At 53.3% G+C, this 22,763-nt stretch overlaps 2 protein-coding genes across 2 annotated transcripts; both read right to left on the minus strand.

Moving 5' to 3' along the window:
- Positions 1-2,473: 2,473 nt before the first annotated feature.
- On the minus strand, positions 2,474-7,088 carry NECAP2 (NECAP endocytosis associated 2). The gene is given in 9 exon segments (XM_050909376.1): positions 2,474-3,542; positions 3,919-3,962; positions 3,964-4,013; positions 4,167-4,344; positions 4,735-4,843; positions 5,426-5,507; positions 5,985-6,089; positions 6,195-6,295; positions 6,991-7,088. Coding segments are annotated over 9 exon segments (816 nt in total). The 3' UTR covers positions 2,474-3,493.
- Positions 7,089-10,048: 2,960 nt separating this feature from the next.
- On the minus strand, positions 10,049-22,462 carry SZRD1 (SUZ RNA binding domain containing 1). The gene is made up of 5 exons (XM_050909528.1): positions 22,424-22,462; positions 12,287-12,336; positions 11,967-12,044; positions 10,993-11,247; positions 10,049-10,395 (listed from the first exon to the last, which is right to left on the minus strand). The coding sequence occupies exons 3-5, from the start codon at positions 12,008-12,010 to the stop codon at positions 10,293-10,295; spliced, it is 402 nt and encodes a 133-aa protein (XP_050765485.1). The 5' UTR covers positions 12,011-12,044; positions 12,287-12,336; positions 22,424-22,462; the 3' UTR covers positions 10,049-10,292.
- Between the last annotated feature and the right edge of the window lie 301 nt (positions 22,463-22,763).

The raw sequence follows: 22,763 nt of genomic DNA on the forward strand, positions 1-22,763 counted from the left end.
CGCAAAACCGCTGCAAATTTGTGTTTGCAACCACAAAACCGCTGCAAATTTGCAGTTGCGATCACAAGACCGCTGCAGAATTGCATTTGCGATTGCAAGACCACTACAGATTTGCAGCTGCGATCACAAGAGCACTGCACGTTTATAGTTGCAATCACAAAACCGCTGCAAATTTGCAGTTGTAATTGCAAGACCGCTACAGAATTGTTTGCAATCGCAAGACTGCTACAGATTTATAGTTGCAACCGCAAAACCCCTGCAGATTTGCAGTTGCTATCACAAAACCACTGCAGAGTTGCGTTTGATATCACAAAACCACTGCAGGTTTATAGCTGCAATCGCAAAACTGCTGCAGATTTGCAGTTATGATCACAAAACCGCTGCAAATTCGTGTCTGCGATCGCAAACCCGCTGCAGAGTTGCAATCACGAACCCGCCGCGGAGTTGTGTTCGTGATCACAAGAGCGCTGCAGATTTATAGTTGCGATCACAGAACTGCTGCAGAGTTGCGATCACGAACCCGCCGCAAATTTGTGTCTGCGATCGCAAAACCGCTGCAGAGTTGCAATCACAAACCCGCGCAGAGTTGTGTTCGTGCTCACAAGAGCGCTGCAGATTTATAGTTGCGATCACAGAACCGCTGCAGAGTTGCAATCACGAACCCGCGGCAGAGTTGTGCGTGCGATCACGAGCGCGCTGCAGATTTATCGCCGCGATCACAAAACTGCTGCAGATTTGCAGCTGCTGTCACAAAACCACCGCGAATTTGCGATCGCGCGAGCGCTGCGGATTTACCGTTGCGATCGCAAAACCCCTGCAGTCGCAGCTGCGATCGCAAAACCCCCGCAGATTTGCGCTCGCCGTCGCGCAACGAGGGCAACTTCACCGCTGCCATCGCAGAACCGCCGCAGCTTTGCAACTTCCAGTCGCAAAAACCCGCTGCCCAAGTGCCATTTGCAATCGCAAACCCGCCGCCGCCTCCCCCACCACCACCCCCCGCCGCCGCCGTGGCTCCGTGGCCGTTCCCGCGAGAGCGGCCACCAGTTCCCGCTGGGGTGGGGTGGGGGGGACACCCACCTCAACCACAGCCTCCGCCGTGGGCCCTGCTTCACCCATGGGCTCCCCCCCCGGGGCAGGGTGGGGGGGGATAGGGGGTCCGCCGAGCCCTTCGCACCCCCCTTGCCGTGGTCTCCTTGCTCCGAAGCCGCTTCCCGGGATTTTTTGGGGGGGGCTACCAGTTTCGGTTCGTCGCCTAGCGAGCCGAAAGCGGATGCGTGGTCGGGGATTAGCCCGAAATCCTCGCCTTCCCCTCCCTGCGTGACGGCGGGAGCGGGGACCCTCCTCTTCCTGGCCACCTCGGGGGTCCCAACGCCTCCGGCGAGGCCGCGAGCAACAACATTTTAGCATCCGCCACCAAAAATATCACCGAATATTCCCTCCCCCCCTCCCCCGGCCCGAGCAGGGCTTTGTAAATAAAAAACAACCGACGAGGCGGGAAATGAGCAAAATAAAAGAAAATATTCAAAACCAAAACCAAACCAAACCAAACAACCAGCGCCCGGCGCTTCCCCGTGCCCAAAATCGGTGGAAACGTGCTTACTTTGCCGCGCTGTGCCCACCCCCCCCGGGCAGGACCGGGGAAAGGAGCTCCTCGGAGAGAATAAGGCAGCCCTTTCGTTAAATCCCGGCCTTCGTTAAGCTCATTAAAGCCCAGGGGTTTGCTTCTGGCAGGAAAAGCCTTGGGGTGGAGCATGCCAGGGTTGCTACGGGACGAAGCGGCATTAAACGCGGCCCCCCTCCTCGGGGACGCGTGTCCGTGGGTGTCCCCCTCCCTGCGCCGGAGCCTCCGCAGCCACCCCGGGTGGCAAATTTTACCCCCCCGGGGTAATTAAGGACTTTTTTTACCCCCATCCCGACAGGGAAAGCAGTCGGTAAATCCCTAAGCCGAGCTGAAAATCCCCCGTGCCGGGGGCTGGAAGCTTGCCCGCTCCCCGAAATAAATGACGGGTCCGATCCCCAAGCCACCCTCCGGAGAAGGTCGGCGTCTCTCAGCCGCTCTCCTCCCAACCCCGCAGCCCAGGAAAGCGTCCCTTCTCCTTCCCGAGAACCGGAGATGAACGGCGAGGGGGAGCCGGAGCCGGGGCGAGCGGATGGGATTGAGGATTTAGGGCGTCTCGGGTCCCTCCGGCCAGCGGGAGCTGCCTCGAGGTTTCCCCCACCCCTCGCTTTTAGGATGCAAGAAATCTTATTTTTCTTTTTCATTTCTTTCCTTACCTTCCCCTCCCGGAGTCCTTCACAACCATAAAAACCACTGCTAAGCAACGAGCGTCTTGTTGTGCTTCGCTGTCCGACAGCGTCTCCTCGACACCAGCGAGGAGGGGGAAATCACAAAAGCTCAGCAAGGCCCCCCCCCTCGAGCTCACACAAGGGGAGGTAAAAAAAAAATAAAATAAAAATAAAAAATAAATTCGTATTTGGCATCGAAACCATTTTATTATTCGCTTCGAAGCGTTACAGCTCTCACCTGGGTTTTTTGCGCGCTCGCTGCCAGGCACAGTTAAGCTCGGAAACCAAAATGCTCATCGTCCAGTTGGAAATGGAAATAATAAAAATCCAAGGCGCTGGAAAAAAAAAAAAAAAAAAACAAACCAAGCAGGGCTTTGTACGCCGAAAGGCCTTAATATAAATAGGTAAGAAAATATTTATTTGTTTCAAGAGGAATCTCAACCCCGGCTCTGTCAAAGAGACCGACTCCATTCTGTCCTTCATTGCATATATCGCTTAATAAAATGTCCGCAGAAAGAAGTAAAAATCCGTCTTCGAAATAGAGGAGGGAAAAAAACAAACTTCCCAGAGCAAGAAATCAGGAATTTCAGCATCGAAACGCAGCGGTCCGGCTCCCCACCTCCCGCGTCGCAGAGTTAAACGCTCCGGAAGAAAAAAACAAATATTGGGGCGACGTTCGGCGTCTCGGCAGGCCGTTCGTCCGGATTTCGCAGGCGAGACGTCTCCAGGAGGACGCTCCCCGCCGAGGGAAGGATTTATCCAGCCCAAATACGCGAGGAGAAAGCGGAGAAGTCGCCGAGGAAGCTCTATCGCGTAAACCTTGAGCGAAAGTTACCTGAATCGGGGGAGCGCTGCGAGCGAGAGTCCCCCCTGCTCCGAGCGCTCGCTCGCCCTCTCGTTATCGAGGAGAGGCGACGAAGCCGACGGCTTTGTTTTTGGTTTTGTTTTGCGAAAGGAAAAGCTTCGGAGGTTTGCTGCGATCCAGGTAGAAAATAAAAGGCCCCCGCTGCGGAGGGCGCTGGTGTGGAGTGTTTTAAGGCACGCTTTCATTTGCTCGCCGGCACTTATTTCGGCATTTCGATGCCGGGGGTGGGTGGGTGGGAGATTTAAGGGCAGGAGCGGGGTGTCCCGAAGCTCCTGCTTTGGTCCCGAAGGAATGGCGACGATCCCAGCACCCGCGCAGGGAAAAGCGGACGAGGGGCCGGGGTCAGAACTGAACCCAGCCTGCGTTGGCCTGAGTCTGGTTAGAAGCCGACCTGGAGAGAGAGAAAGAGAGAAAAAGAGCGGGGAAAAAGAGGTTTTAGACATCGAAAGGGACTGCGGCACGCGGGGAGAGAGCTGGGCAGCCGCAAACGGGGCCTCCAGGGTCACCCCAAAACTCTCCCCGCTGCACAGAGAGGCCCAGAGCAGCAGGGGAAGACGAGGCATGGCGCCGGGAGGAAGAGGAAGGTAACGCCCACGGACCTGCGCCGAACTCGGGGAATTCGCGACACACGCCGTCAAGAGTCGCTTTTTAAATCCCAAGCGGGCGTTTGGATGAACCGGAGCCCCCACCCCAGCAGGGTTTTTCAGCAAAATAAAGGAGGATTTGGATCGCCCACACCATCCCCGGCAAACCCCGCACAGCCTCACCCCGAAGCTTTGGCAAAGTCTCCCCAAACGCTGGCGGCGGCGGCTGGCGGCGGAGGCGGGAGCAGCAGCAGGCTGCGGCCAGGACAAGAGGGAATCTGTCAGCGGCCAGGAAAGTCAAAAAGAGAGAAAAAAAAACCACCAGGAGTTATTTCCCACTCTTACTCCCAAATTCCCCCCTCGTTTTCCCAATTCGGATGGATAAAACGGAGTCTCAAGAGGTTTACAGCCGTCGCTGCGGGACCACGGACCTGTGATGGGGGTGCCCGGGAGCTGGGCGGGCGCGGAGAGCGCAGACGGCCGCTCTCTGGAAGGACAAACCGAAGCGGAAGATTTTCCTCCGGGAGGTGGCGGGAGCAAGCTCAGGCCCCCAAGACCCGCGGGACGTGGTCTGGCGTTCCCCGTTGCTCCTTCTTTTTTCTTCATGTTCTGAAAGAAGAGAGGGAAACTTGGGCGGTGCCACGTTTCAATCCAGAGCTGGAGCGCGATTCCTCCTGGCCGCGGCTCGCATGAAGCCGAATTGCTTGATTCTGCGGAAAAAACCTGCTGTGCCGCGACATCCCGCTGCCGGAGGAGCAAGAGAGCTCAAAACCAAGGATGTTTTTTACCCCCAAATCCCCACCACGAACCCACAGACCCGGTTCCGTAACCGGGAAACGTAACGCAACCCCCTCTGCAAATCACTGCACGCAGCGTTATCACAAAGGGCTCTGCTCCGGGCTTCCTCCTGCACAGGGATTTCGGGGTGAAGCCGCTGCTTCCTCTTGTGCCATCCCAAGGGAAAAGTCGGGAGCGGATTTAGCCGGAAAAGCCCCTCACCGCAATGTTGAGTTTGATGGTTTGCCCCTCCTTGAAGCCCAGATCCAGTTTGGGTCCCTGATCGGGGTTCTCGGCCTGTTTGGCCAGCTCGCTCTGCTGCCTCACCCATCTGCAGGAATTAAATAAGCGGAAAAGGACGCGTCAACAACCAGCCTGAGGCTCTGCCGGACAAATCCTGCCCAAGATTATCCCCTCTGCCTGGCAGAAGCTCTTTAAAGGCGCTGAATGTGATCCGAGACCTCGCCTGCCGGAGCAACGCGTTACGGGCAGCGCCGGGGGAACGATTCCTATCGGCGGCTGGCAGTGCTCGAGCCGCACGGATCCTCCAGGCAGCAGCGCATCCCATCCTGCCCCAAAGCCCAGCCAGCAGCTGGAGCAGCATCCCAGTCCCTCAGGAGCAGCCCCTTACCGGTAGCACGTAAAGAGAAGGAAAGGAATTAGGGAATTTGCCCAATTTTGGACTGGGAAGCCCAGTTTGGGACGCTGCTAACACGGACTGGGGACTATTTGAGAGAGGGAGAGCTGCCTGCACAAAGGCTGCGCGGAGAAACAGGCGTTTCCACCTCTTCACGCCACGCTCGCCCGCTCAAACACGACAAGGAGCTCACGGCTTCCTCTCCCCCACCATTTCTGGCGGACATCGGGAAAAAACGGTCGAGCTGAGAGGACACAGGGAGAGGCAAGAACTCACTTAAAATGGTCTTGAAGAGCCACGTTGAAGTCAAAAGCATCCCCTCGGTCGACAAAGCCGACTCCAATGAAAGCGCGGCGGCCTGGGGAAGGAGGAAGAGTAAGGGCTGGAATCGCAAAGCAGCGGAGGAAGAGGGAAGGGATATCCCGTCCCGCACATTCCCGTGCCCGCCGCCTCCTCCAGCTGGATTTGGGACTCTGGAGACTGAGATACGGGACTGGAGATATCTTTAGTTTGGTGGTTGTACGTACAGGCTTAGTAAAACCAGCTTTTAAATTAATATAAGCGAGTCAAAGCAGAGGTCAGCATCACGGCAACAGTCCGGCACAGAGAGGCGTCCTCACGCTAACGCCGAGCAGCAAAATCAAACTGTTTTTATTCCTGGTGAAGGACAGAGCGCGGCTGGCGTGTGGGAGCGAGATAATTCGTCCCTTTGCCACCCTACGCGGGGAATATTTCGGCCTTGAAAGCAGGAATCCTTCACAAATAAGAGCAGCGAGGGCACTGAAGGCTTTCTGAGGTGATTCCCCCAACACGTCCCCCGTCTATCGCGACGTACCGTTCCCGTCTTCAATCCGGATGACGAAATATCTGCTGGAGTCCGTGACGCTCTCCACAGCGATGCCCGGGAACTGCTCCACCGGCGCCTGGGCAAAAAGCTCTCCTGAAAAAAGAGAAGCGGGAGCGGGTTAACGCCAGGGCGTAGCGTCTCTGCGCCGCCTTCCTCCCCACGAAGAGGCACGGAGCTGTCGCCTTCCCTCCTCCTTACCCGAGGTCTTGTCCTCCAGCTTAATGAACGCGATCTTGCCCTTGGCCGTGATCCGCAGCCTGCCGCTCCACGCCGGCTGGTCCAGCTGCCACTCTGCAGCTCTGAAGAAAGAGGAAACAGCGACGGATGTCTGAGCCGCCTCCCACATCCCAGACAACGCCACCAACCTATTTTAATTCCCCCCATAACGCATCACCGAGCTGGTCTGGTCGACTCTCCTCATTAACAGCACCAAAGCGGGGCAAGCAAGAACCCGCTTGCGCCCGCGCTCGCTGCGGAAAGAGGTAGATCCGTCACGACACCCCTCGTTTCACCCCAAACCAGCCGGCCCCCTGCAAAAACCAGGCGTCAGGTCCCAGCAGGGACCGGGCAAGAATTGCACAAGAGGTTTCGCTTCTCTTTCCGCGGGATCTCCAGCTCGAAAGCGGTTTCTCGGCGGTGCTGAGCCGCCTTAGGTACAGCCTGGCTCTGCCAGGCCAGCCTTTAGTCCAGGCTGAGGACTGAGGGGAGAGGAGCCCCAAGACACACACGGGGGGGGGAACGGAGAACCCTCACTGGGGGCGTGGGGCCGGGATGGGGGGCAGAGACACCTCAGGAGGGGCAGGCCTCGCTGCCCCACGGCGAGGGGCACGTCCCATAGACTTTACAGGGAGGGGACCTCACACCTCCATGACAGGAGAGACAGACACCCTGTGGGGAGGGAGGGGACAGACGCCATGTAACCCAAGGCGGGGGGGAGGGAGGGCAGAAGCACCCCACAGCGGGACAGGGCCCACGGGAGAGGGGCAGGCCCCACCTGTAGCCGCGGTTTGAGGCCCGCGGCGGCACCCGGTAGACGTGCACGGCCGGCTTCACGCACAGCACCGCCTCGTACTCCTCCTCCTCCGCTGCCATGGCCGCCATCGCGGCGGAACTCCGCCCGCCGCCGCTCTGGCCCCCGCCTCGATGGTACGGCCCGCGTCCATGGTACCGCCCCCTTTCCTTTAGGCGGGGCGAAGGGGAACGGAGGGAGGGGAGGTGCTTCCGCACCCGCCGCCGCGGCGCCCCCTGGCGGGCGGGAGGCTCCAGTGCAAGGAGGTGGTGGTGTGGGGAACTGGTTCCAGTGGGTTGCTGGAACTGGGAACCAGTACGCGGTCGCGGGGAGCGGCTGCACAGCGCCCGGCTGCGGCCAGCTCCCAGCCCGGCGCCGTCAGGGCACGCTGCCAACCGGGCCTGCTCCCGCAGCACCTTTCCTGCCCGCTTAGCAACTCCGAGTCACTTAAAAAAAAAAAAAAAAAAAAAAAAAACACAAAACCCCAAACCCCACATTTTTTTCCTGATTTCACATTAAAAAAAATAAAAATTAAAAAAACTAAAAGGGAGGCAGGGGCTGCGGGCGCTGCCAGCGCACCCTGACCCCTCCTCGCCTCGGTCGGAGGCACCCCGACAGCCTCTGCCCACCTTCTCTGGCGGTTATCGAGCACAATGCCCGAGCGGGGAGGCCAGCACATCGCAAAAACACCTAAATAAACTAAATAAACTAAAATTTAAAAAAATCACTTTTATCCTCCATGGTGAGAGGCAGCATGGTCACAGCTCACACCCAGCTTTGGAAACATCTTCCCTCCGAGCACTGCCACTTCCCTCCCTCCTCAGACCACATCTCCCCAGCGAGCCTAAAAACGGGGCAAAATTTCCCCTTTTTGGGTAAATAGCGGCACAATTACGGCCGAACGCTCCCAGCTTTTACCTTCCTGACGAATTTTTAAGGATCTACTCGCGCCGGGAGCTTAAGCTGCCACCGAAACGTCCCTCTCGCAGCAGCCCCTGCGAGAGACGGGGATAAAGGAGAAAAAAAAAAAATAAAGGCGTTAAAAGTTTAAAGACATTTATTTAAAATACAATTTATAAAACGTTTTCTTTTCGGCGCACTTTTTGGGGTGAAAACACCCGGTACCGTGATTATCCTCCATCTTCCCGGGCCGAAGGGAATTCCCGCAGGAACGTCACCGAGCCCTGCCCGCGGGCGGGACGTATCCTGGTCATCAGGATGGAGGAGTCGGGAGATTTTGGTGCCGGAGGTGGAGATTTTGGTGCCAGAAACGGAGATTTTGGTGCCGGAGGAGGCGGCAACTTCAACGCTGGCCAGCTACACGAGGAATCGGGTGGATTTGGGGGGGGTTTGGGGGGGTTTGGCCATTAAAAGCTATTTTTAGTAATAATTAAGGAAAGGCGCGGTGACGAAGGTTATTGCTGACATCCTGCTCCCCTCCCGCTCCCCTCCCCGGGGACTCCACCAGCCTGGGGGGGGAGGGGGGTAAATGAGACACTCCAACCCCCCCCCCCAAAAAAGCGCCAGGGGTCGGGGATGCCCGGAGGACGTCCGCCCGTCCCCACCTCACCACCGTCCTCGGTGCTTTAATCAGCTTTAATCAGCTAATTAACATTCCAGCGGATTCTTTTTATACACAGGTAGTTTTATTTTACCGGTTTTTTGTTTCGTTTCGTTTTTTAAGCCGTATTTCCATACACGTCTTTTACTACGGTCGCTTCCCTTCGCGTAGAAGACATCAAGATTTGCTCGTTTACCCTTGAACCTACTGACCACGAAGCGGCGGGGAAGGCTGCACCCGTACAGAATAATCCGCCGATAACCAGAAACGGTTTTCTAGGTACCGTCCCCTCCAAGAAGAGCATTTAGTGTTCATCTAATCCCTCGATATTAAGCGATATTAAGGTAGGTCAGCTTCATCCAGGGGGGGAAACATCCGTGTTCTTGCAGACCACCAGCATCCCTTGTCCTCTTCCCAGGAGCTGGAAGAGGAAAATCCCTTCCCTGAAGCCTCGCGGGGAGCCAGCTGCCGCCAGGAAGACAAGGCGGGGGGCGGAAATCATCCAAGACTTTATCCAACGCCGTTTTTGTTCCCGACGTCTGCGATTTTTGAGAGGCAAACGCAGCTCGTACCGTGACCGAGAGATCGATCGGAGCCTTCACTCCGTCGTTACGCCACTCGGGTTCGGATCCTCGGGACGCTCCGCGCTCCCCGTCGTTACGCCGGCCGCTCGACGAGCACGGGCCGTACGGAGCGGGGTTCCTCGTCACCTATTTATTTCACGGACCGGAGCGGCGCGCCGGCTATTCTCCTCCTCGCGACGGAGCCCTAATTCTTCGCCGTCTGGCTCTCTCTGCCGCAAACAGCGGTCGGGCAGCAGGCATTTTCACGGGATCGGTCTACATTCCCTTCTCCCCAAACACAAAAAGGGGGGAAAAAAAAAAAAAAGAAAAAGAAAAAGATGTATTTTAAGCTTTTCCTCAAAGCCAGCAGAAAAATACCAGCCAAGCTTTAACAGGTGCAAGATGTAAACTAGGTCGTCGGACTCCGCCGGCTCCCAAGGCGATCGGAAAGGCCAGGTATCCGGGAATCCGCTTCCACGTGCTTGGCAGCGGTAGAAATAGAGAACGAGAAGCAAGAGCTTTGCCAAACCCGAGCCATTAAAGTCGCAGAAATTCATTGAAACTCCTTTTCGAACACTTAACTACCTCTCTCAATTAAAACAAACAGTTAAAACCCTTCCCGCGCACTCCGTTGATCTGATATACAGAAAACAAACAAGGAAAAGAAAAAAAAATAATAAAATAAAAGAGATCCTTTGAAACAGAACTTGCTCTTAAAGTGATGAGGACAACACGCGCGTCTGGGGAGGCTTCCCATTTTTTTTTTTTGTGTGGGTTTTTTTGTTTTGTTTTTTTTTCCTTAAATGCCAGGTTATGAGTACAACAATTATTGCTGGCGCTAGCTTCAACCCAAGTGGCACACACACGACTCCCTGCACCCGTCCGAGTCCTTTGTATTTCCCCCCCCCCCCCTCCCGCCCCACCTCGTTGTCCCCTTTCCTTTTACAGCGGACTCGGGGACAGCCCTTCTCGGTTTGCCGGTCACAGTGGGTGGAGAGGGGAGGTCACAGTGCGTGGGGTTGAAGGTCACAGTGGGCAGAGCAAAGGGGATCACAGTGCAAATAAATCAGGTAGTTCCCTTTGCTCAAGTCCGTTTGTCCGTCACGGCAGTGCGACCCGTGGCGGCGGACCCTGCCTTCCGCAGCGGCATCTCTCGCCCGCGTTTATCTGCGTTGTTTGAAGCCTTGTGAGCCATCGGGACCCAGGGGTTGCCTAATCACATTATTGGGCTGCCTGGTATCTTCCGGCTGGGAGATCCTCGGCGGCCTGCAAGGAGAAAGGAGATCAGAGGCGGAGGCAACACGGCCGCGGAACGTCGTACGCCTTCAACAAATAGTCCCGCGCTCGCCTCAGGTGGGAAGTCACCGCCACGGGACAATCGACGCACGGTGCTCCCTGGGACAGGGAACGCGACCAAAACCGAACTAGACCAAAACCGAACTAGCGCTTCATTTCTTTCCAAAGAGTAGCCGAGACCCACGCTGCAAATAAAAGGGCGAGCACGGTGCTTTCAAATAAACTGCGTTCATTTAAGGGCGCTTAAGCTCGACTCTCCCGCCCGCACCAGCTCCCTTAAGTCAAAAACCTCAGGAAAGACGAGGATACGCCCCGCCGGGATAACTCTGGTTGTCCGCACTCCTCTCTTATACCCCCAGCACGCTCTTCCGAGAGCCTAAGATAACCTTTATGGCCTTATCAGGCACTTGCGCTTCCCTTAACTCCCATATATTTGAGATTTATGACGCCCCGCTTGCTAACAAAGCCTCACTCTACTCTTCCAGGAGCTCGCCCCCCTCCTTCTGACAGGGAGGCGTTTGCGAGGAGCGCAGGCAAAGCTGCGGCGGCACGAAAGGCTGCTCTCACCTATCTAGGATGGGTTTCTCCTGCTCTTCTTCGGGGCTCGCGCTGCCCAATATTCGTTTCCTGGCTTCCGCGTATTCCGCCTCCCTCTGCGCCAGGGATTTCACGGGGAAGGCCGGTCTGGTGGCGGAGTTGGGATTGCTAAGGACGCCGTTGGTCGTCGGCCTCTTCAAGATGCGGATCTGCGGGGGAGGACCTGCAGGAAGGCTGTCGTCCTGAATCACGATCGGCACTTTAGGAGGAGATTTTGACTTTCTACTGTTTAAAAGAAAAAAAAAAAAAACAAAACAAACCCATTTGGTTGGTACTTGTTTTCCACGGCGAGCATGTTTTTCACTTTGCATGTGAATTCCTCCCAGTCAGATGTCATTCCGGTGATTAAGAGGCAGCCTGTAGTAATTAAAGACCTCGTTATATTTGTAACCCTAAACTAGAGCGGCAGGCAGGTTTGCAGGAGGTTAACTCAGCAAGGGACAGAAAATCAGTCCCTGCTGCGTTCGACCTCTTTAAACTCAACCAAAGGAAAGGGAAGCCGACACCGGGCAAAAGTTTTAGCCCTTCTATTCGAAGATATCGGTATGAGCACCTTGATTCCATTCCCTGCAAGGACTTTTAGGGCTCCTCTCGCCAGGATACCCGGCCTTCCGCTCCAACCCTGACATTTCACTTCTCAGAGCCAGCCTTGGCCCCCGTCTCACCATTTGAATTTTTTTTATGGTCCTTTCTCTGTGCAGAAGTCCCAGAGAAGTAATACCGTGACTCTTTAAGTGGCCTACTAAGAATCAAAAGGGGGGAAAAAAACCCCAAAACACCACAACAACAGAAGACTTGTCAGAAGCGATTAGAAATATTTCTGCTAGAAGACAATAACACACACCCCCCCACCCCACCCCGAAGTAAGCAGGAAAAGAAAAGTCGTATTGACACAAGACACGGCAAGCCAATTTAGGGCCATGAGTTGGGATTACCTGACTCACCCATTTCTTCCTTTCAGTGTCTTTTTCTTAAATGGCTTCCCCATAGCTGTAGCTACATCCAGTCTGGAAGACCCGGCTCTGAAATAAAATCACTCTCAAGAAGCTTTCCGCTACCCTGCTATGGATTGAAAGGGCCATCTAGTGGCACGATTACAGAGATTCCCTATTTCTGAACTCAAACCCAGCGCGCTCTGCTCAGTTTGAAGCTGTTGCCCCACTGTTCCCGCTCCCCAGGCCTTCAGATGTCCAACGGCACCTCAGGAAAATAAGGTTGTTTTTGTTTTTGTTCTTTTTTTAACCGAACCGCGCAGCATCGTTACCTTTCCTTCTGCGTGATCTTCAGCTTCTTTTCCAACCGTCTGTCTATTTCCTAGAAAGGAAGGAGATAAAAATAAAAACCTAAAGGCTCCTCTTGGAGATTGGAGTTTGAGCCTGTCTGCGCACACATTTAAATTCACTCTTCCGTACAGCGATACCATAAAGGGGGCAGAGAGAGCGCGCGTCTCCATCTGAGGATGACTTGCAAATCAAGAGGCAGAGAAGAGCAAAGCCACCGCGTATATTCTACCGTAGCCATTAATACACCTACAGCAGGCTGTGGATTTTGCGTATCGTGGTGAGAGGGCAGCTGCGAGGCGCTCATCTTTCATTTTAAGGACTTCATCTGGCAAGAAATCTCTGTTAAGGGTAAAGAGCCACAGGAATACGCAAGCAAGGTATTCCCAGATCCGAGCAGGAACCGGTGCCAAACCTCTCGGGCAGAGAAGCAGCAGCAGCAGCCGGCCGGGGTGATCCGCATCAGTCTATACGCTTGATTTCAGCGGGGCAGCTCAGCCCCGGAGCCTGCAGCCATTCAGAAGACTAGCTGGCAGGTCAGCATTCCTGCTGCTTGCTGCAATAACCCTCCTTCACAAAAAAGTCCCTGCCCTGCCCGACATGCACCCAAGGACTCGTTGGAGCAGAGCAGAGCCTTATTGCGCTTCTCCTTCCCTTTGCAACACAGCTGCCGAGTCATCAATCGGCGGAAAGACGTATTAATCACCCCTGAATGCCAAGAGAGCGTGGCTTTAAGCATGTCAACTTCTGTCCAAGGCTTCCATCTACCTTAGCAAAGGTGTTTACGTTTTGCAATCGGAGCAATTATGCAGAGAAACCTTGCTGAACAGAAAAATAAAGCCAGCTTTCAGTCCCTCTTTAGGCAACCTTCCCCAGCCTCGCTGATATCTTTAAATTCTCACGACTGCCGATGCTATTAAAAGAGCCTCCGAAACAGCGATGCGTTTTATTTAATCATCAATGAAGAGGGGGAAAAAAAAAACCAGAAACTACCTGAGAGTGTCCTAGTTTCGCCAGCCGATAACTGACAATACTGAAGGAAATTCCAAGCTTGTGGCAGGACGCAGCTGCTCTACTTTTCAGGCCGGTTTGCTTAACTACGCTGAAAGCTCGCTGCCAGCCGAGCCTACCCTGCTGTCAAAAACCACAGCAGGCGCAACCCAGTAAAGAAACTGGTTTGCACGGCAATTCCCCAATGCCCCAGTAAGCAGGGAACGAACGCAAGTCTCTACAAGATACCAAACCACAGTGTTTGCTCTTGGTCACGCAGCTACACAGGCTGACAGCCCACGGTGGCCTCCATCCAGAAGGGAATAGTTATAAACCATTTTGGGAAGACAAAAGGTGGGTGGGAGGTTGAATTTTCTACCAAACTCTGTACTGGGAGGTGACGGGTGATTTGTAAGAACAAAACCAGCCAGGGGCTTCACGTGGCCTTGAGCTGACGGCCACGTCACAGCTAGAGCCTCGCGTTGAAGGCAAACACACCTGCAGTTTCCTTCCTCTTCAAGAGGACTGGGCAGAAAATCCCATCCCAATGCTGCTCAGGAGGACGGAGAAAAAAGTGCATCAACCGCCTCCTGCCTGCAAGGACGGAGGAACGGCCAGCCGGGAACAAGCAGCAGGGAAACGGATATCCTGGCAAGGATGGAGATGTCGTAGAGCGGCTGGTGGCAAACAATGAAAGTCAAATTAAGGGGAAGGGGTTAGCTCATCTGCCCGCACCACGCCAGAAGAGGTTATATCCTGTTATAGAAGAGTCTTTAAAACAGTTTTTCAAACTCAAATAGTTAACTGCGCCTCCCCAGGGCCTCCTGGAAGCGGTGGACTGGAAGGAAGCTTCCTTAAATATCCCTTGTTAAATACTTCAGCGCGTGGGGGAGAGGGACGACAGGAGGGTGGGGAGAGCACGCTCGAGAGCATCTCAAGTCATTTCACTTAAGCGTTCGGCGCCGCGCAGCAACTACGAAGCCAGCTGCGAGTCAGAACCACAGCGCTGAACCACCCAGCTAGGGCAGACAAGCTCAACAGCCCATGGCGAGGACCGTGGGGCACAAAAGTATGACAAGCCACACGGTAGCCACGAGGAAGGCTCCATTCTGCTCTCACCTCTCTCCTTCCTGGCAGAGGAGAGATGGCTTTGACAAAAGCCGCATTTCTACATTCCTGGTGGCTTTGCAGGTCAGTCCTGGGGCTAAAGTCGCGGTCTGTACATCGGACTATGAGATCCTGTAATTGCAAAGCGTCAGTTTGACCTCCGCATCTGAAAAACACTCTGATTAATGCGACCGTCACACTGACTCCGAGCACGGCTGGACAGCTCTTCACACCCTCACACGCGCCGGACTTCCTCCGACTGCATCCTCTGACGCCAGAGGCTGCAGCTTCCCCTACCAGAAAAAAAAAAACTATAGCTCTTTAATTTACTCAACACATGCAAACTTATTCCAAGGAATGCTTCAAAACCTGCCATCACGACATCCCTCCCCAAACGAGCCCTGTACAGTCTCAGTTTCACTCCTTCCTACTCCTGTGCAGACCACTTCTTGCAAAACACTTGGTATTTTTGCCTCTCATCCCTCTGCAATTGCCAGCAGTCACTAAGCGAACGCGTGCGATCCTGGTTCATAAGCACCGCACGCAGGCTCAACAGTTGCTCCGTGCCTGGGGAGCTCCTCACCAAGGAGCAAAGTAATGGGCAGCTAAAGTAGCCTCTAAGTTATAACATCAGCAGCTGTTAGAACCACTGTGTACTCTTCAAAACAAGAAGCTTCCTCCACACGTAGAAATCCTGGCAGAATAACATAAAACAATCATCCCCACCAAATACACACGTATCACTCTCACCCCATCCAAACAACTGTTAGTCTTACACGATCCTTGTAATTCCCAGTGCTGCTGAGGGGATTCCAGCTGCCTCCAGATATCCACCGAACTCTTGGGTAGAAAAAGTCTTCCTTTGTGTTCAAAGTGGATGGCTAATGTAAAAAAGCAGCTCCCCACCTCACACACACCTCTTCATGTGTTAAAAGTTGTGTTTTCTTTTTAAATGCAGGGACTGACCCCGTCTTTTCTCAGCAAAAGCCATAGCACTGCAAACTCTTGGTGCTTAATACTATGTTTGGAATTGTAGGTACGGAGGTGTTTGAACGTGGAGAGCATTGCCAATTCAAATGGGCAGCCCTTCATCACCCTGCAAAACAACCCAAGACATTAGCAGCCTCACACAGCCAGCAGTTCGTGACAGCGATCACGCTGCACGAATTTACAAGCTTGAGAAACAGAAACACCTTGACACGGCTTATTCTCAATTTAAAAAAAAAAAAAAAAAAAAATCCCTGCCACCGCTCTGCACAGATCTGTTCGTCTGCTGATGTCATTCCCTTTCCACTGCTATGTCACATTGTCACCGAGCTGTGTGGGTAACGAGATAAAATTAGGACCTGACTTACAGGGCAAGTGCCAGAAGCACTACCACAACCCAAAGGCACGAGCTCGCAGGAGAGGCAATTAGACTTTGCATTCGAGGACATCATGCTGCACGTACCCAGTAGGTGGGCAGGTCGCACCGTACAAAAGCCAGTTATTAATCTTCTTAGGAGGCTCTCCTAGCTTTCATTTCCCAAACAAACTTATTTATATAACCAAAAACTAAGCCTCATTTACACCCCCGTTCAAAACACCCTCCCCAAAGATTAGTAAAGAATCCCAACAAACTATTTTTAGCGCTATTATGTCTAGATACTAAAAAGGACCCAAACAAACAGCATGAAGATGACACTGTTCTTTGACATTTAAGCCGCATTTGTAGATGAGGATGTAATGGAAATTGAATTCCAGCCCCATCACAGCCATCCTTCCTACCCTTTAACCCTGAGAAAAACAGCAATGCATAAAAGGATCAATAAAATACCTCTTGGAAAGCAATCAGACACAAACACTAAGACACAAACCGGCTGCCTAGATCCGACACTCCTATGGTCTGTCCTCCTAAATAAGAACCCTACCAATATAGCTGATAATTTTGCGATGTTATTGGCACGTTGGAGATAGACGCTCCCCCCTGACACCCCAGAAACGTGCCCTTCAGGAAGGGAGGCCCCTATGGAGGTCGGCTCCTACGGATCACGGTTTCACATGGGGTCTAGGCACATTCCCAAGCAAACCCTGTTCTCCAGCGTATTGCAAAGCACAAGCAGAGGGAGGCCCGAGCCAGCCCGAGCTGTTGTCTAAAGAGCTTTGTTGGAATAACTGTAATGCGTCGAACACGTATAAAGAATTATCCTTCCTATCGCTGCCAGCAAAGACTCCCTAAATAGACTAAATAACAGCAGCTCCAAGCTCTGCTGATACGGGGGAAAGGAATAACAAGATAACTGCTGGCTATTTTTTATTTCAAGTTCAGTGAGTAACCAGGACTGAATGTTTGAAGGAAGGCAGAGACTTGGGCTTCCTACAAATCCCTTACGCTAGGAGGATATTTCCCCCTCTACCTCCAAAATTAGGCTACTTTGCAGAAATCCGAGAGGAGATACCTACCTGCCCTCCTGCCAGAGCACAGGATAGTCCCCGATAAAGGAAGCTGTGCTCTCCTAGATACTTGATAACATTTCAAATATGCAGCTCTAGAAAACCATTAACCACATTCTTTGATATATTTACTGGAGATTACTCCTGAATGCAACCTTCTACCCTTGCTCACTCAAAATAAAGTGTAAGATCAAACCCAGAAAGAGGGAATTTAGGCTAGAGTTGCATCCTCCCACGCCAACGCTAAAAACAAAGCCTCGTCTGCTTATTAAAAGCACCATCAGATACTCTGGCATTTTCTAAAGGACAGGAGATAAACTTCAAGGCCTGGTTAATGTTCTCTTCTTTAGGAAAAAACAACAGGTTTTAACATCTGAGGTTACCAAAGCTGTTAATGGGTACCCAACAACTTATAGCTGCAGATATCTGACTCACTGCTTCACCGAAAACACCGTCAACTAAGAGCAGAAGTAGATAATCCTAAGCTATCTCCAAGCTGACTCCTCATTAGCTACCTATTTCTTTCCTCTGAAGATAAATTAATCTTCTATTAATTACTGGCACATTCCAATTCCTGAGGCTATTGGGAATCAGACTGCTCCATTAATTAATTCTCCAAGTTATTCCACTTACGTTAAATCCTGGCAGTGGACCGTACCCAAGAAAGCCGCAGATGCTTTTAAGCTGTGCTGGCGTTTACATCTTCCATAGGTAGATAACGCTTCTCGGCAGCTAGGATATTGAGAAACAAGATACGAGAGTATTTTTGGGAACAAGCCTGGCAGGCGCCACACGGTATTCCCAGCACGGACATGTTATGGAGAGGGGGAAAACATTGGGAGGGCTGCAGCTCCTTCTCCCTCCCCACCCTTCACACCTCCTGCGGCGGGCAGGTCGCCCAGACACTCCTCAGAGATCCAGATCGGGAATATATTTACACCCCTTATCAATCTAGAAAAAAAAACCCAAACCCAGAGGCTAAAACGTAGCAAAAGCCCTCTGCATGCTATTTCGCAAAGGCATCGGAACATCTCTTAATCCAGAGGAACACCTTTGCCATCTGCACCCACGTCCCTGCGCGGGGTCAGTCGGCACATCCAGATGCTCATCAAGGTCTGCGAGAGCAGGTACGAAACAGAGACCGCTCCCGAGTGACCCGGGCAGGGCCGCGCAGGACTTGCTGCAATATCCCAAAACCGATACTCGCTTCACGGTATTAAGGTACCTGTTCATTCCCAACCCACAAACATCACTTTTCTCATCAAACAAACTGCCTCTGCCTAAGCAACGCTGAGCAGCAGGAACAGAAACTTTCATTTCCCGGTTTCAAGATTTTTTTTTTGACCAATTACAAACACCTAAAGCAAGTATTCAGCAGAAGTTTTACAAAAACCATTTTGGTCCATGAAGTCAAAACCCATCCTCGCAGCCCTGATGTCAAAAATCAGCGGTTATCCTCATGGGTTTCCTCCAGGGTACAGTTCCTGAACACCAAAACCCCATTAATTTGTCTTCTGATCGCACAAGTAGTTAGCAGACCGGAGGTCACAGCGTTACACTCCGAAATAGTCCCCTTTTGACTTCTCTGTACTTCGATCATATTTAGCAACTCAAAGCGATACTAGCCAAAACCTTTATAACCAGTGAATGCGCTGCCTTTGCTGGAGGGTGAAATCCAAGGCGGGCAGCGCGCTCTGCCACTCGCACATCGACCAATTTAGAGACGATAGAAACGAGGGGTTTTTTTGCAAACCTCAGGTGAACGGTCCTCACCAAGCGCCGCGACACAAGCGGGTGACAATCCCCGTCCCCACACACGAGGGACAAAGTTCAGTCACACGCGTTTGGCAGCTCACATCCTCCCCAAGCGGCCTGTAATCAGATGATCGGGGGGGGGTTTTCCCTTTCTGGCAGCGATCGGTGAAGCAAGGCGCAGTCTAAGCAAGGGACCTAGACTCTGGACTGAGGCAGGGGAAGTTTTAAGCGCCAGCGGGGAGGTTGTAGGCAGCAGCTGGGAGCTAACTGCCCTGCAAACTCTCCATCAGCAAACTGGAGTGGAAAAAAAAAAGACACACAAGGAGACCGTTTGGTTTTTTTTTTTTAAAAAACTATTTTGGGTTGCCAGACTAATGTTTTATCTGCACAGATTCTGACTTGAAATAAGTTACTAATTAAGAAGACATTGATACACTCAAATTCTAGTTAGCGAAGGAATAAGCAATCAATCCAGCTGAAGAGTGCCAGTTCAGGGCTGAGGATTACCCGTGACCCTGGACACGGGGCTTCCACTCCAGTTTTGGAGCCCAGCTTCCCACCTGACATTTAATTATTAGTTTAACCAGGTAAATAGACTCGGGTGTCACAAACAGACCTCTCATTTGTGATTTCCCTCTTCCCTAAAGCCAGCTAGGCCACACAAAAGAAAAATGAGCCATGCATTAAGTCATGTTTGTGTTTAGTAACCCAGACTGGGTCTTCGAAGCCTGGCGCTTCGATCCTTACTCGTAACTTTGACAACTCATCTGTTATTCACACGCTGATTTTCCATCTGTAACTCACAGACAAGCAAAACCTCCTCATTTCACAGACATTTCAAAGATTTAATTAGATAGCAATTAGATAACACAGCTCTAGAGGTCCCACGGAGTTCTGCTGCACCAGCATTAACACCGCTGTGCCTGCGGGACTCCTGGGGTAGGTGAAGCTGCCGGAGCAGGGGGCATCTGTTTGGCATACGGTCACTTCGGGGGTGGCACATAGCCAAGGAGCTGCTCCTTTTTCTGACAAGCACTGGATAATTCTGATGACACAGAAAACTAAAAGACAAACAGAAGCCACGTTAAAGACCCCAAAAAATGCTTGAGGATCTGTTTTACAGCTACTTGACTGACCAAACCAAAGCAGAAGGTCTGCATCAGGTTTTTTGGGGGTTTCCCTCAACCTAATGAGATTTTAGTACTGCCTGTTTTGGAAGGCAGATCTGCAAGAGATAAATGAAGTGACACTATAACTAGGAGGCCACGGCATCTCTGGTCAGCCCAGAACTGCCTCTTGCTGAGAACCACCTTCTTTAAGACCTAGAGTAGAAGTTCGCAGCCTAACACCAAAAACTACGCACACAAAAAAGGACCGGCACTAAAAACTTGATGTACTTTCTGTCCTAAGGAACACCCTCTGGGTGGAATATCAAAAAAAAGATTACACGCTGAGAAGCAGGCAACATATCGCAGAAGCCCACCGTGGATCTCCTGCTACATCTCTACTATTCCCTCAGAGATGTGCTGAAGGGTCTAAAAATAAAATAAAAAAAACCACCTCGGGTTCTCAGCTGCGTAAAGTATTAGAATAGTATGTGTTTAAATCTGCTCCTTGGTGTCTCTTATGTTTTACTGCATATTCCTCTCGAGTACTGACCACAACTGTCACATCTTGCACCTTTACGTTGGGATCTGTCTCGTGCCACCTCAGACCCACACCAAATAAGATAAAGGTGGAAGAAAAAGAAAATAAAGGAAATTCCTTAAGACAAAAAAAGCCCCTGCGATGACAGGACCAGGCCAGCTCGTACGCTTTTCCTGCGCACGATTTTTCCTCTCGCACCTTCAACAGAAGGCCCACCTCGTTCGGGCAGTTCCCAGGCTCCCCTGCCCAACGACTGCAGCAGGGTTTGGGGCGCAGAGAACAGCAGATGCACCTGAAATCTCTTTCAACCACCAATGAGCGAGTCAGTCACGCTGCCCGCTCTACAGCAGAGCCTCTTCCTGCCCTCTCTTCCTCTTTTCTCAACCTGCCTACCTCCGGTAGCTTTGATTTCTGTAGCAGCACGGAGAGCCTGCAGTCCCCAGCTGCACCCACATCCATTCGGTCCACAAAAAAACGAGGCTGGGCTCTCCTCTGCTCCTTCCCGCTTAGCTTTTCGCTTCCTGCGGCCACCAGCAGCAGCAGAGGGTCTCCTTCCTGCCAGGCAGGGTTTGCAAAATGACCTTTCTAAACAACGACGGATGCCAGAAGGCAGCTCCCGTCTCTTCTCTCGCATAAGAAAGACTCCTGCCGCAGACAGCTAGCTTTTCCCATTGCTCCAACTGCTTTTACAGACATCCAAAGCCCCGACAACTGCAAAAGCAGCTGCAAGCGTGGCGGCGGCTCCCCAAGAAATCTCTCTGCTCAGCGGCCCAAGCACCACCGAGTTTATGAACACAAATTCTCAGCAGTTTGGACTGGAAAAGGACGTGAGAAAGGGCAGGTGACAGAGATTTTTTTCCTTCTAAGGGCTTTAAAAGAACACCTAAAAGGTACAAGCTGAAAGGACAAAGAGGAAAGACAACCGATGGCTGGGATTTGAGCAGCCCTACAATTTTAAACAATTACTCAAGGCCACAGCTATCATCAGCTCCCGAGACACAAGCTATGTCCCTTCATGGAACGATTTAACGAGCGCCGGAATTAACTCCGCCGCCCGGTGCGAGGCTTCCTATGACTGCAGTCTCACGGCATTGGCAAGAGGAGAGGGCGAGCGCTTCGCTTACGCTGCCAGCCTGCCGCTGGCATCTCTCATGCCGCTTGGCGAGGGCATTGAGTTACAGGCTCTATTTTGCTACCCTGTTTCTGGCCAGCCGTAACCCAATCTCCTGACCAGAATCAAATTTGGTCTTCTCACCAAGTCATTGTTACGAAGTCCTTCTGCCCTCTGATCGTTAACGAGCCCGCTGAACTTATTAGAACAGGAGCTCGCCTGGCAGAGACGGTTTCCTTTCTCTCATCGTGCTGTTGTGAATACCCTGCAGATCACCCACCCACGCTCCTGCAAAAATAACGATTTTATTTTGCAAGCACAACACGCATAAGTGCTTCGGAGTCTCTCAGCATGAGAGACGTGATGAAAACTTCAGCTATTGAGCCGGCTATTAAAAGCAGGTGAGAACTTCAGCTACAACACTGGAAGCTGCACTAGGCCGCACTAAGAGTCCCCACGTTTTGTCCTAACGAAGAAGCACATTCAACTCGAGCAAAGGGGAGAAAGGGCTTTTGATATGTGCCCCCAGATCGCCCGCTACACCCTGCGAGACGCAGCCCACCCACCTCTCCCCAGAGGCCCTGCGAGGGCTAACGTGATGCTGGGGAGGCACATTTTGTCGGAGCCCCTCACCAGAGGGAGCAAGCTACCCGCCATCCTCCCAGCAGCTACCACATGCTCCCCGGCAGCAGGAGCTTTGTTCGGGGCTCGGCTGCGACCCACACTGACCGGCCGCTGCCTCCCTGCCCTCAGCCCCACGAGGCCGGGGGGGGGAGAGAGGGGTGGGTTTGGAGACCGAGTAGAAAACGGGAGCGGCAGGACGGGCAGGGAGCGGCTCCCTGCGGCAGCCCCGACACCGGGGGACGAAGAAGAAGCGAGCGGGAGAAGCTGAGACCGGGCTGCAGCCCCCCACGCCGAGAGAGGCCGCGGTCCCTTTAAGAGGCCTAGCAGGCGCTCCGGGCCCGCCACCCCGCCGGCCGCGCCCCACCACCTCCCTCAAGCGCCGCCGCACCACCTCCACCCTCTTCCCCCGCCGCCCACCGGCCCGCCCGCACCGCCCCAAAGCAGCCGCCCTCACCCCGCTGTCGGCCGCCTCCTCCCAGCTCTCGGCGACCTCCTCATCTTCCATTTTAATTCCCCTCCGCCGCCGCCGCCGCCGCCAGCCTGCGCCCCGCGCATGCGCGCGCCGCCCGCCGCCCCCCGCGCGCCTGCGCCGCCACCGCCTACCGGCCTGCGCCCGGCGCGCCTGCGCACTGTAGGGAATGAGGCGGGGGGGGAGGAAAAGGAGTGGAAGAGCGCGCGTGCGCAGTGGGCCGCTGCGGGCGGCCACGTGCGGCGGGGCGGGCACGCGGCGGGGGGTGGGGGGTGTGCGCAGCGCGCCCGCGCCCCCTGGCGGGCGGGAGGACCGGCCAAAAAGA

The sequence above is a fragment of the Gymnogyps californianus genome, chromosome 21 (genome assembly GCF_018139145.2).
Source record: "Gymnogyps californianus isolate 813 chromosome 21, ASM1813914v2, whole genome shotgun sequence".
Classification (NCBI taxonomy): Eukaryota; Metazoa; Chordata; class Aves; order Accipitriformes; family Cathartidae; genus Gymnogyps; species Gymnogyps californianus.